The 14,657-nt window shown below is 28.1% G+C and overlaps 1 protein-coding gene across 7 annotated transcripts; it reads left to right on the forward strand.

Moving 5' to 3' along the window:
- The first annotated feature begins 1,042 nt into the window (after nucleotides 1-1,042).
- LOC136996872 (uncharacterized) lies at nucleotides 1,043-14,356 on the forward strand. 7 transcript variants are annotated; one of them, XM_067355314.1, is made up of 10 exons: nucleotides 1,043-1,887; nucleotides 2,145-2,237; nucleotides 9,837-10,042; nucleotides 10,120-10,392; nucleotides 10,492-10,599; nucleotides 11,031-11,159; nucleotides 11,268-11,503; nucleotides 12,488-12,668; nucleotides 12,751-12,849; nucleotides 13,198-14,356. In XM_067355314.1, exons 3-9 carry the CDS (start codon nucleotides 9,847-9,849, stop codon nucleotides 12,837-12,839), a joined length of 1,212 nt encoding a protein of 403 aa, XP_067211415.1. In that variant the 5' UTR covers nucleotides 1,043-1,887; nucleotides 2,145-2,237; nucleotides 9,837-9,846; the 3' UTR covers nucleotides 12,840-12,849; nucleotides 13,198-14,356. The 7 variants fall into 7 exon arrangements, 4 of the variants coding, with proteins under 4 accessions (XP_067211415.1, XP_067211412.1, XP_067211416.1 ...); XM_067355311.1 differs by having other exon boundaries at nucleotides 10,120-10,599; XM_067355315.1 differs by lacking the exons at nucleotides 9,837-10,042; nucleotides 10,120-10,392.
- Nucleotides 14,357-14,657: the final 301 nt, after the last annotated feature.

The following is a 14,657-nucleotide window of genomic DNA, read 5'->3' on the forward strand; positions in this document are numbered from 1 at the left end:
AAAAGCGTCGGAAGAATAGTGGAAAGCGTACCAAAATTTTACCGTACCGAAGCTCGCCTACTGACAAAACACTTGCTCGATAAAACATCGTCGACTAGAATTAGCTGGGATGAGCATGGAGTCGTGACTATAGACGGTAACGTCGTAAAAGATTCAAATATCTCAGACCTAATAAACGAAGCAATGCGCGATAGAAAAAGCGCGTGAAAGCCGTGGGAAGAGTTCAGTTCGCGCGGTTACTTCGCGACTTGAACATTCCCTCCGCACTAGTGAGAAATAAAAAATTATTAGCAGCCGGTTCTTCGCAAAATATCATGAAACGTACCAGTCCTACGGCGAGTTCCACTCCAAAAAGAAACACGGATTCTCCGGCAGCAAGACGCCTGCTCGATTGGAATAAATTGGAATGACGGCTCTTGAAAAATTGTACTACGATCCCGCGCATTATGCGGGCTATTCGGCTGTCGATAATCTGTTTCGCGCGGCGAATTTATCCCGTAACAATGTCGTGCGATGGCTCGAAGCGCAAGACGCGTACACACTGCATCGTCCATTGCGACGGAAATTTCCACGAATGCATTACAACGAAACGAATATCGACGATCTGTGGAAGGCTGATTTGATCGAACTCCGAAATCTCAAAAGTTACAACGACGGATATTCGTATTTATTCGTGATTATCGATGTACTTAGTAAATACGTCTGGGTAGAAGCTGTTGCGCCTACTTTGGTAGCGGTAGGCGCTGCGTAAAGATTCGGGATTCGCCGTGCTGGTCAAGGAGGCTTTGGCTCGGAGAGTTTAGAATAATTATGTACTTCTGAATAGATAAAATAACTTTTATTCGGTATCTTGTTATTACACTTCCCACACAGCACGAAAGTTTTCTACGAAAGTTTTATAGAAAGGTTACAAAAAAAGCTTTTAAAAAGGTTACTGATAGAAATGCAAAACATTACAAAAACCTTTCATGAAAACTTTTTCCGAAAACTTCAAAACACCTTACAAAAACATTTCCAAAAAATATTTATAAAAAAAAAAAAAAGAATACATGAAATATCATAAAAACATTTTAGAAACTATTCGAAAAATATTTTAGAAAACATTAAAAAATGGTTATTTGAAATATTTCATAATATATATTAAAAACCTTTCAGTAATATTTTCTAAAAAACTTAATAGAAATGTTATAACATCATTAAAAAAACCTGTTCAGAAAGCTTTCGAAAAATATTTTAAAATTATTCCAAAGAAAGCTTAATGAAAATATTTTTGAAAGGTTTATGTAATATTTATTAGAATGTTTTTTCCATAAATTCTATGTTTCTAAAAACTTTTTGAAAACATTACAGAAATATATCCAAATATATTTTAGAAAATATCATAGAAAGTTTTCTTGAAAAGGTTCTGGAAAGGTTATGAAAAGCTATCTGAAAGGTTTCTTTGAATAAATTTTAGCCCAAGTCAAAACAATTAGCTTATTCTTAAAACGTTAATGGGAACTGAATGAGCATAAAGCCTTTAATTATATTACAAACAATTGATTGTCTATCTTTTTTTCTATAAGAAAAATAAGCGTTTTTTTTCACAGCTCCCGAACAACATTCATTAATTATTTAATTATCAGCGTTTGTCTAACTAGTTTGTTTATACAATTTTTGTATAACTTTTTACGAGCAATCGAATGGGTTATTAAGCATAACGGTATGCGATAGTCATATTTTTTCACGTGTAGGCTTTTTGACCGATGCAAGAAATGTACGTGGCTATTTAGTTCCTAAGCCGGCCGAAAATGAACGTGCGTCACTAGCGTACGGCCTAGAGAAAGCGTCGTACGGCAAATGGCAGTGTGGCCTCTCTCAGGTTTCTCTCTGGTTGCATTAAATACTGTAAGTACATTACATTATAAATAGTGATTTTTACTGTGCTTTTAACCTTGCATGCTCTCAAAACTTTCTCCTGTGCATTCACAAATTTTTGTTTTCATGCATCGGTTCATACATCTAGCTTTGTTGTTTTTATTTATTATTTTGCATTGACTTATCTTTCTCTTATCTACAATCCTTTTCTTATTTCTTGCTTGTTATCTTTTCTCAATTCATATTTTATGATATTCAAATTTTAAATATTTGTTTCATATTTACAGTTTCTGCATCAATCGCATATAGCGTTATAACATCAAAATAGATTTCCATTTTTGCCTGAATTTGCTGCTTGCTATCTGTATCGGAAACTCTGTGTAAGTGTAATCTATATATATACATATTATTTCATACATTAATTTAATTAACTTAAAAATTGTAATATTGGCTCAAATTATTCAAATAAATTATTAACAACAAGCTACAGAGCCCAAGCTGGATTTTCGTGCTTAATTTATTGATATATTATAACAAACAATGTTTAGGTCGATCTAGACGTTTCGACCATTGGTTGTGGTCATCTTCAGTAGTTAGTTCTTATAAAATTCGGAACATATTAATAAAATCTTCTTACATTCGTTACTTATAAAACTAATTTCGGATATTACAATAAATCTTCTTATTCGTTACTTTTAAAATTGTTTAGATGGACATCATCTCTTGAAAGTCATGCCCCTTCCAATAACAGCAATCTTTATATTATCAGGAAGGAAAACGATGTCGTGTTTTACATTATTATCGTTTTCCTTCCTGATAATATAAAGATTGCTGTTATTGGAAGGGGCATGACTTTCAAGAGATGATGTCCATCTAAACAATTTTAAAAGTAACGAATAAGAAGATTTATTGTAATATCCGGAAATTAGTTTTATAAGTAACGAATGTAAGAAGATTTTATTAATATGTTCCGAATTTTATAAGAACTAACTACTGAAGATGACCACAACCAATGGTCGAAACGTCTAGATCGACCTAAACATTGTTTGTTATAATATATCAATAAATTAAGCACGAAAATCCAGCATGGGCTCTGTAGCTTGTTGTTAATAATTTATTAATTTAATTATTAAACAAATATTATAAAGTAACTACTAAATTTAATTAAGTTTTGAAGTTTTCATGCATATATTTTATAGTTTTAATTTTTACAATACAAAAGTTAAATAATTATTAGAAAGAACTATTTTGTGATCTTTTAACATAATAAAATGTTTATATTTATAAATCTATTACATTTTAAATAAGTTACAAAGTCATTTTTCTTCTTTACTTTTCTAAAATTGATCACTTTTATCCAGTCTATTTATGAATGATAAATATAAAGTAAAATATGCATCTTTATATCTGGCTTTCAGTAAATGCTAAAGAAAAATTACAAAATAGAAAAATAATTTGTGTGTGTGTTATGTAGTTTTTCCTTCTTTCCACTTATTACATATTTTTCATTTTTTCTACAAAACATCATAGAAGTTTGACTCAAAGTTGTCAAAATATATACTAATTTTAGTAAATATCTAAAGTAAATTAGGTTTGGTTGGGTAGATGTGTGTGTTTGTGTGTGCATAGCAAGCATTTTTAACGTCTAAACTAGAATAATCTCTTAAATTAGGCCGATCAATTTATTCGCCGTATCTTTGCCAGATTATAATAAATTGTAAAGTGTAAGGCATACATTTTTACATTTTTTTTATTATTGTTAAAAAGCACTAAAGCATTTTTTTCTGGGCCTTTTCAAAAGCAAGAGCTCAAGACTAAAAGCGTTTCACTCGGAAAAAAGTACAACTTCGTTGTTTTTGCGACTAGAACGGTTATTAAAGGACTTTTTTTCAACTACTTTTATCACTCTAAATCAGAATATGTAGTTATTTTTCAACAATTTTACATATTTCAAAAGTTATAAATAAATAATTATATATTGTCTTTTTTTGTTGCAAAAACAATTAGTTAATTTTTTCAACCACGTTAAATTGTTAAAAGGACTTATTTCTTTAATCACCCTTATGCCCGATTCCATCAACGTAGATTAACTTTAATCTCAGTTCAACTTACTCTTCATCTTTTTCTAGTTCTAAGAATTAGAAAAAGATAAAGAGTAAGTTGAACTGAGATTAAAGTTAATCTACATTGGTGGAATCGGGCATTAAAGTTTAAGCGAGTGAAAGATAAATTAACTAATTGATTCTGCAACATTTAAAACACAATAATTAATTATTTATTTATAACTTTTGAAATATGTAAAATTGTTGAAAAATAACTTTACATTCTGCTTTAGAGTGGTAGAAGTAGTCGAGAAAAGTGGTTTAATGACCGTTGTAAGTGCAAAAACATCAGAGTTACTGCACTTTTTCCCGAGTAAAACAGTTTTAGTCTCGAGCGCTCACTTTTGAAAAAGATCCGAATTTCAATGATCAAGAGTCAAACTGTTTCACTCAGGAAAAAGTGCAACAACTTTGTTGTTTTTGCACATACAACGGTCATTTAACCACTTTTCTCGACTAATTCTACCATTCTACATCAGAATGTAAAGTTATTTTTCAACAATTTTGCATATTTTAAAAGTTATAAATAAATAATCAATTAGTTTATTTTTTTTAACCATGTAATTGTTAAAAGTACTTTATTCTTTAATCACCCTTGACGTTTGAACGTATTAAGAAACTCTATCGAGAAAACTTTCATGAAAGGTTTTTGAATCATTTCAAAGAAAGCTTTATGAAAATATATTGCAAAGGTTTATAATATATTATTTCAAAGCCCCTAGAGAAAAACAGCGAATTCAATTCGACCCGATTTACCTGATACGAAGAGATTTTTAGGATCTATTTCGGGGCAGTTTCCGGAGCTTGCAAACTTGATTTCGAGATCGATTTCGTTGCAGTTTCGTATGCAATGTTGAATTCAACATAAATATATATGTAGACAATTTGAAAATGTGTATCAGCTCACTTATTTCATCGATTTTTTTGGTGTTCTGCAGCAATTGAAAAGTAGTTACTTTTATTGAGTAGTTTGAGTTTTTTTTTTAGTACACATTTTATTGGGTATTTTGTGCAACTTTTTTAAAATATACATTTTATTTATTAGTTTGAGAAATGGATGGATTTTGCAAGCATGTTCTTCTAGAAGGTTACTGTATAGTAAAAAAAGAAATCGTACAATAGTTTAATGATTTCATCTTAGAATGTTACAACTAATACCAATTTCAAAATTTCATCGGTTATTTTGTTGTTGTCTTGAGTAGACATTTTATTGAGTAGTTGTATAAGGCATGTTTTTTAAGCATGTCTTAACAATCTTAGTGTATAATCGAAGAAGAGCGATTGTAATATAGTATAATAATTTTATCTGCAGAATAGCTTTAAAATGCCAAGAAAAAGAAAAGCGAAAGATAATCCTATATCCGAAAGACATATTAGAAGATTAGCACGTCAACGTATGGAAGAAGATTTACGTGATATTGATACATTTTCAACTTCTAGTCAAGATAATGATTCTGAAAATGAAGAAGTACATACCACATTTTCAATGGAAATTGAAAATACGTCGGTTGTAGAAAATAAAAATATTAGTTCCAAATCGGCAGTAGAAGGTACCGTATCCGAACAATCGTCTATGCAAAGTGAAAATTTGCAACCACAAATTCAAAGTGGCACCCAATCTCCAATAATCAATGTTGTACCGCATATATGCTACATCGATTCAAATTATACATACGAAAGTGACAACTCTGACGTTCAACAATTAAACGCAGATGCTTCTGTCTTACATCATTCAGATGGTGAAAATAGTAATGATTTAGACGATGAGAGTGGTATCTCTGAGGATGACGTTTATCGTTATAGCGATAGTGACGCAGAAAGCATTCCTGACATCGAAAGTAATGACGATGAAGATGTGTATGACTTTTTTAATCTAGTGACAAAGGATGATAAGTTTCGAAAAGAAATTGCTGAATGGGCAATACATTTTCAAATAAAACATAACGCTATTGCTGCATTATTAATCATTCTAAAGAAATATACCGATACGGTTTTTCCCAAAGACTCTCGTACTTTATTAAAAACACCTAGAATGACAAATATTGTTAATATGGAAAATGGACAATACTGTCACTTGGGAGTTAAAAATTTTGTTCAAACAGTAATCGAATGTAGAATTTTACTCAAACACAAATTTGATAGCATTAATCTTTCCGTTAATATTGATGGTGCTCCGATTACAGGAAGATCAAATGAAAAAGGTCTATGGCTAATTTTACTGAAAGATCTTTTTTTAAATATTGTACACCTTTCTGGAGTTTATTATGGTGAACACAAACCTGAAGATCAAAACAATCTGTTAAGATCGTTCGTAGAAGAAGCGAAACAACTTATAAATGATGGATTCTTGCATAATGGCAAAATGTACAAAGTCTTCATTAAAATTATCAATTGCGATGCTCCGGCTAAATCGTACGTTTTGTGCACAAAGTATCCCTCTGGCTATTTTAGCTGTAGTAAATGTGTTATTGAGGGTGATTACGAAAACTGTGTATGCTTTCCAGTGAAAACCTTTAAAAGTCTTTTGAAGCTATGTAACGATTTACTAAGATCTGATAATGATTTTCAAAATTTAAAGTATTTAGGCGATTATCAACGTGGATCTACAATTTTAAATGAATTGCCTAAAGTAGGCTTAGTTTCCAATGTAACTTTAGATTGTATGCACTTGGTTTATCTTGGTGTTATGAAACAGTTAATACGACATTGGATTGGTGATAAAGGCAGAAGGAGTAAAATGTATAAACTATCTGCAGAACAAATAGCATTAGTTTCAGAAAGGTTAGAAAATTTAAAGTATGTACTACCTTTCGAATTTAACAGACGCTCAAGATCATTAAAATATTATAAAATTTGGAAGGCCACTGAATTCAGACATTTTCTGATTTACTTTGGTCCGGTTGTATTGAAAGATATTTTGAAATCAAAAGTTTACGAACATTTTTTAAAATTACACACTGCGATTGTTATATTGTCAAATAAAGTGCTAATACAAAACATTGAAAATATTAAATTTGCTGAAAATTTATTACTTTATTTTGTTTACGATTTTCAAAAGATTTATGGTCGTGAAAATGTAACATATAATGTTCACAATTTGATACATTTAAGTAAGGATGTACAAAAGTTTGGTCCTCTCGATTTCTACAGCACCTTCCCATTTGAAAATTATATTTGCTCTTTAAAAAAATTTATTAGAAAAGGAGAGAAGCCATTGCAACAACTTGCAAGAAGAATTGGAGAGTATGAATTAGTTCATAATTTTAAAAAGTGCTTTGATAATAATGATATTCGATTTGAGAAACAATATTATAATGGAATGTTAACTACCGATCGTCAATACGAATCGCAGTTTAAAATGTTAATAACACCATCATGTAAAATAGATATTAGTGATGACAGAAATAATTGTGTGATTTTAAAAAATGGATCTATTGTTAATATTTTGAATATTGCTAAAAGTAATGATATTGTATACATCATAGGAAAAAAGTTAAAGAATAAAAACCAATTATTCACCACAGATGGTTTATCAAGCGATTCTTTGGGCATTAAAATTGTAAAAGAGTCTGAAAACTGTATTAAAAGTTGGTCTTTAGATTGCATAAATGCTAAAGTATTTAAAATTCCCTGTGCGGGAAATGTTTATGTAACCAATCCGTTAATTCATACATTCGAAACATTTGAAAAATAAATTGTATATTAAATAAAATATGTTATAAAATATGTAATAATATATATAAAAAATTTTGAACAATATATGACTTATATATTTAGTTGTACGTAGATGTTTCTGTGTCTATTATCTTATGCCGACAAAACTCATAAAACAGATGCAAATAAAAAAGGTTACAATGATTTCCCATGTAGAAATCGACTCATTTTGACCTAAAAATCCAGCCATTTTTGACTTAAAAATCGAACCTTTTTCAACCTAAAAATCAAGCACTTTCGACATCGTAATCGACTATTTCTCGACCTACAGATTAATTCTTTTTCGAATTAGAAATCGAAAGCCTTTGCCAAGCTAGAAATCAATTCATTTTGATCTAAAAATCTAGCCATTTTCAATCTACAAATCGGATCTTTTTCAACTTAGAAATCGAAATCTTTCGGCTTCGAAATCGATCCTTTTTTGACCTACAAATTAAGCTCGTTTGGCCTCAAAATCAAAACATGTTGTAGAAAGACATAAATATATTTCAGAAAATCTTAGAACAACCTTACGTAAAAAGACTCTGGAAAGATTACTAAAACATATCTGTAACTTTTCTTTTAATATATTTATACACTAATTAAAAACATTTTTTTAAAACGTGAGAAAATCATTAATAAAACATTTCCTAGCAGTTTTCATGAAAGATTTTTATTTGGTTTCAAAGAAAGTTTTAAAAAAATATCTTAAAAAGTTCTATGCAATATTTTTTTCTAAACAGTATTGCTATAAATTATCTTATACAAACAACTTTATTGATATGATATGATTTTCTATAAAAAAAATCAAATAATATTTTTATCGATGTATTTTTATTGTTTTAATGTGAAATATTGTTATCAACAATAATAAAATAAATTTATAAGTATTTCTGCATAAAGTGACTAGAAACAAGATAATAATGTTGACTTTTTTGACTCTGTTTTGCCTTTATTCATAATATTAGTTGCAGTACCTAATTATCATGTAATCGATGCGTTATGAAATTTTTTTTAATTTAAAAGATTAATCTAGTTAAAACAAATCGCATTAAAATTCTCTCAGTGAAGTTGTATATTTAATCTATTAAAAAATTTTAATATCCTACTCTACACTTTCCAATTAGTTGAAAGTCTGGTTAATAATAGTTACGATAAGTCAACTGATTTCGTCACTCAATTATTATTATAAATAAAACACGAACCAAATCTTACCCTGTGTAAATATATATAGGGCGTCCCATTTTAAATTACGCATTGATTCGTCTCATTATTCGTTGCATAAAAGTATTAAGGTAAAATTACCGAAAACTGAATATTTTATATGAAATTTTATATTTTATGACAAAATACTGCAAAATTCAAACTTTATAACTCGAAAAGTACTTAACAAAAATAAACTTTATTATAGTGTTTTGAAAAGCTCTTGCTATCAGCTATTAGATTCTGAAATCAAAAATATAGTGTTCCATTTAAAAAAATCAATGTGACCTTAATCTTACCTTAACGACATTACCCAAGATCAAATCAGTGATACCTTCTTATGTCCCCCTCCGATCCATACAACTTTTGTTTGAAACATTTTTCCATACCTATCATAGTTTTCGAGAAATCTTAATGCGTAATTTAAAATGAGACGCCCTGTATATACATATATAGAACCTAGACACAGCATGTAGTCACGTAAGTCACTTTTCATATTTCCTACATTTTTACATTAGAATTGTTAGGTTAAGTTAAATAAATGGTAGGTAACAATTTGAAAAACGGTGATATTTAGGTTATAAAAATTATATTTTAAACAAAACCTTTAAATTTAAAAAACTAATTTTTAAAGACCACTTTTGGGTTATAAATTTGTAACTAATAAAGTATATATCTAAAATTTTATTGTACTATCTATTTATATACACAAAAAGACAAAAAAAAATGTGCCGAGGTTTGCGAGATATGGGTGCGACACACATACACATACACACGCGCACGCACATTCGTACTTACACCCGTTTATTTTAATAATATTTTAATCCCTATAACATGAAAACATATTTCTATGATGTTTTTTTAATAAAAAAAATTACTACCACTAAGCTTATTCAAGGAAGCAAAAAAAATAATTTTTAGAGCATCGGAATGTCCAAATCAATGAAAAAATAGTGCTGAATTGTTTGTTTAATGTTTTAGATAATTAGCAATGAAGGAGTATGTTATTATTCACGATTCTTCTAATAAAAAGAAAGTGTATCCTTCTTTGTGGATTACAGAGGATTTGAAACATGTTCGAATTCCTCCAGAAGGATCTGTAAATTTAAAACAATCTAAAATAGATAAGATTATCCCTAAAAATGATTGGGAAAAAATTCCCATATTAAAAATTATCAAAGAAAATGGTAATTTTTGAAATACATAATAAATATATAATTATTAAAGTAGGTATAAATTATTAATATAATTAATATAATTGTAGATAGTTACATAGAAGCTACTGAATTTTTGAATATTGATGGTATTTCTGAGTTAAGTGATGCAAATGATGCAATAAAATTAAAAACAAGTAGAGCTAAAAGAAAGAGTAAATCTATGAAAGATTATGTACAAGAACCATTGACAAAAAAAAGTAAGGTCGATAAAACATCTGCATCAAAATCTTTCAAAGATACTGATAAAAGTGATGAAAATGTAAATCAGAAAAACTCATACGTACCACCTACACTTAACGTAAACAATATGACAAGAGAAAGTAAGACGCAATGTGATAAAATTGACTTTAGTATTGATCATGATGATAGTGATGAGTATAACTCACGCGAACATTCTGATGATAACAGCATTACTTCAGGTGAGATCGAAATGGAATTGCCAAGATACAAATCATCAGATGTTAATTCATCGTACAATAAATTACTTACGGCGTCTGATAAAAGAAGTCTCGCAAGTACTATAGAATGTAAGTAGTCCATAAAATATGTAGTGATAAAATTATTTTGATTTGAAAATATTGCTAAAACTTTACTTGCATGAATAAAGCTACGTTTCATCGAATTATTACACCGTAAAAAGTACCAAGGGAGAATTATTACCGAGAGCGTTAAACTTTCGCGTTACATCGTTTGTAATTGTTAGCTTCCCTCGCATTCGTATTAATTATAAGATCGTAAAATTGAAACTTACGTTCAACGATGTTAAATCACGTGTTGCATATAAAGATAATATAACACTGTATGTGAGAAAGTACAGTAATACATTTAATACATTTTTCATATCGTTCAACGCAAGTTACAAGATTATCAGCCTTAAATGATGTAGGCGGTTTCAATCGGTACTTTTTACGGTGTACAAGACAATTTTCAACTAACTTATATTGCATATTTTTTTAAGCTGGTCCATCCATTGATTCGGATGATGGAATGTCGGGTCAAAAAATTTTACAAAAGCCTGAAAGTGTAGAGTCAAAAATTGTTGAACCTACTAATTCACAGTTATTAGAAGTATTACGTAATATATCAAGTAATAATATATTAACAGTTGTAGTATTATAATAATAATAATATAGTACAAAATTGATAACATTTTTTACAAAACTATATAATGTAAAAAATTTTTTTTTCTTTTTAGAAAAGCAAACAAAACTATTAAAAAATCTACATCAGTTGTCGTTGAAACAAGAAAACACTGACAAATTAATAAAATCACTTAAGGTGTCAAATGAAATGAGAGCTACGTCAAATACTCCAATTTCTTCAGTTACACAGCAAAAATTATGTGAGGAATATTTTCCTATTGGTGATCCTAACAAGACCATACAAAAACTAGAGCAAAAATTGATGCGTAAGAATTTCACTTTAAATGTGGTAAGTACAGACTTTTTCTAAAAACACTATAATTCAATTCTTCAAAACCTCAAAACATATGTTTTTTAACTTATATCTTTTTTTTCGAAACCCAAAAAATATACTATCACAAAAGCTTTCTCTAGGAGGAAACAATAATGTTAAAAAAATAGTACACAATATTATGTGATAGGTACAGTCAGCGGCGATTAATTCTGTCACCCCCCCGTTTGAAAATATTTTGTGCGCGAACGAAATGTGACAACAGCGCGTATGCGATCAGCCGTGATTTGAACACACCCACTGCTCAAACTACAGCTTATCCCATACGCGCTGTTGCCACATTTTGTTCGCGCGCAAAATATTTTCAAACGGGGGGTGACAGAATTAATCGCCGCTGACTGTACATAGAATAATTATAAAATTACATTTTCCATATAGGTGTGTCTTGTACTAAATGTGAATTGCACAATACCAATATACCTGTGTATACAAACCTGTGTATACAAACATGCATATAGGTAATTAAAAAAAGTGGTGCAAGAATGCTATAATATCTTGATGCTTTACTAATCTTTGTACAATTACATTACAATTATATTGAACGAAATTGATGCATCTTTCCATTTCGCTACTGCCACCGCTTTCACGCTTTATCATATGCATGCTTATCTTGTATGATGCGATTTCTCTTATTTTATATACATTTGAAAAAAATGTCTATGCAAAACTTTCACTATCCTGTTAAAATTATTTATATATGATACACATAATTTTTAAGTAAAAATTGCTATTGCAAATATTATGTTCTACTTACGAACAAAAGTCACGTTTAAAATCATAAATATGCGCGTAAATAAAATAATTCATCGATATGTTTTAGATGTTTGGATTTTACCTTTTATGGTATTTTAAATGGTTGATTGGTTTCATTAAATAATATAAAGCTTACAAATTTTAATTTTTATATAGAAAATACTAAGTTTGTATATAACTATTTTTCAGATTGATTATATGAAAAGTATTGGAGGAAATAATGAGGGTAATTTTATTAGCAACATTTTCCAAAGAATCATACTAGATAGTGCGTTAAAAAATTACAGCTTTGTTGGTCAAAAGATTAATCAGGAAACTAAAATAAAGAATGAAAGTTTTAAGGAGTTATCTTTTTGTAAATGCATGTTTGGTACGAATTGAATATATATAATTGGGCATTGTAAGAATAAGAGGTACCATAACATTAAATTTAAATTTAAAATTTTTTTTAGAGGCAGCTAAACAATTATTTCCGGCAATCACTGAAGAAGCCATAAAAAAAAAATATCTAGTTATCTGGACTCAAAACAAACTCGTTTGAAACGTGTAGGGTAAGTTAATAATAATTTTCCACGTATTTATAGAAAATCGTTCCAAACTTATCAATTAGTAAATAACTTTTAAAGTTAACAAAAAAGTCTAAAGAATCATCTTTTTATACAAAGTATAACATCTCTAAACTATTGAAATTTTTCAAACTTAAAAGGGATTCTCAGTATTTTAATCGCCGATAAAAGTGTATTATTACTTAGAAATTTGTTTAAAATAAATATAAATTAAATATTTTGACATTAAGATTGATGATAAATTTGAATCGCGGTAGTAATTTTAAAATAATAAATTAAATTCAAATTTGAATTAAAATTCATAATAAATTACACAAAAAAATTTCTTTACAGCACGCCGTCAAGAAAGGCATTTACTCCCCTTCAACTCTCGTCATTAGCAGATGAAGATAGCGAATAATATTATACGAAGTATTATTTATATAATTTATATTAGTATGTAAGAAGATAAGACTTTATGGATTTTAAAATTAAACTTTTATAATTTAAGAGTAACGTTGTCGAATTAGAAAAATGATATATCATAATATTGAAAGGTTTTGTTTTTAAAAAAAATTGTCTTTACTATTTTATTCAGCTAATGTTTAAAGTACTATTATGTAAAGTATTAATGATGCATATTTTTTATAATTATATAATGTACTAATGATTTTGCCATAGTTATGTAGTAAAAATGTAATTCTAATAGAAACTGAAATTATAATTAATATTTGTGTTTTGTATTCGTTTTATAATAAAAAATAAAAAAAATTATTGGAAAGTCTCATTTTTTAAAGAATTGTTTTCTTCGCATTAACAGAGGAATGCAAAATCAACGTAAAAATCATTTATAGAAACATTTTTTGATAGGTTTCTGAAAAGATTTATAAAACATTTTAAAAAATGATGAAAGTGTGGTTTTTAAAACATTCTCAATTACATTTTTGGAAGCATTTCCAAACTGAATATTTCTTTAAATATATACCATATAAACTTAATCATATAATTTAAAAATATTTATCAATATAGGTTTCTACAATATTTTTAGATACTTTATGATGCATTCTAAAACGGTTATCTTCTCATATGTTAAAAACGTAAACCTCAAATTTTTTATTAGTGAGGTGGTATAAATTAAAATGTTTGGAAGCAAATTAAATCGACTTTTTTTTATAAAATAATGTATAAAAATATTTATAACAAACAAAACTATTCTATTATTAGCTTTCATAAAAAGATGTAAAATCTAAAAAAATTATATATATTACTTATAAATATTAACAAGAAAACATTTGAATATCGGTACAATATTTTTTGATAAATAGTAATTACAGAAATATTTATAAGATTCCAGTAACAATTTATAAAATAGTTTAAAAATCATTTTTAAAACGTGTCCAGCTATTTGCTTTTACGAGCTACTTTTAAAACAGTTTTCTTAAATAATACTATATATTTAAAAAAAATGTTTTTTAAACATTTACTGAAAGGTTTATAAAAGAATTTTGGAAGCATTACTGATAGATTAAAAACCGAACATATAATTATTTTAAAAACATTTTTTGAAAGATTTTTTAAACAATTTATAACATACTTATAAAAATGTTTAAAGAATGGTTTTTAGAATGTTTCCAGATATTTTTTTGAAAGCTTTTACAAACTGCTTGTATAAATCTTTTTTAAAATGTTTCTATACACTTTGAAAAAACGTCTTTGAAACATTTATTGAAAGGTTTATAAAAGATTTTGGGAAACATTACTAATGGATTAAAAAACGGACATATAATCATTTTAAAAACATTTTTTGAAAGGTT

Source organism: Linepithema humile, chromosome 5 (assembly GCF_040581485.1).
Source record: "Linepithema humile isolate Giens D197 chromosome 5, Lhum_UNIL_v1.0, whole genome shotgun sequence".
Lineage (NCBI taxonomy): Eukaryota > Metazoa > Arthropoda > Insecta > Hymenoptera > Formicidae > Linepithema > Linepithema humile.

Excerpts from the sequence above, each read along its gene's own strand:
- LOC136996872 (XM_067355311.1), top strand. The coding sequence starts at position 9,847 with ATGAAGGAGTATGTTATTATTCACGATTCTTCTAATAAAAAGAAAGTG. Across the intron at positions 10,043-10,119 it reads AAAAATTATCAAAGAAAATG|ATAGTTACATAGAAGCTACT; the intron begins GTAATTTTTGAA and ends ATATAATTGTAG. Across the intron at positions 12,669-12,750 it reads TTTTTGTAAATGCATGTTTG|AGGCAGCTAAACAATTATTT; the intron begins GTACGAATTGAA and ends AATTTTTTTTAG.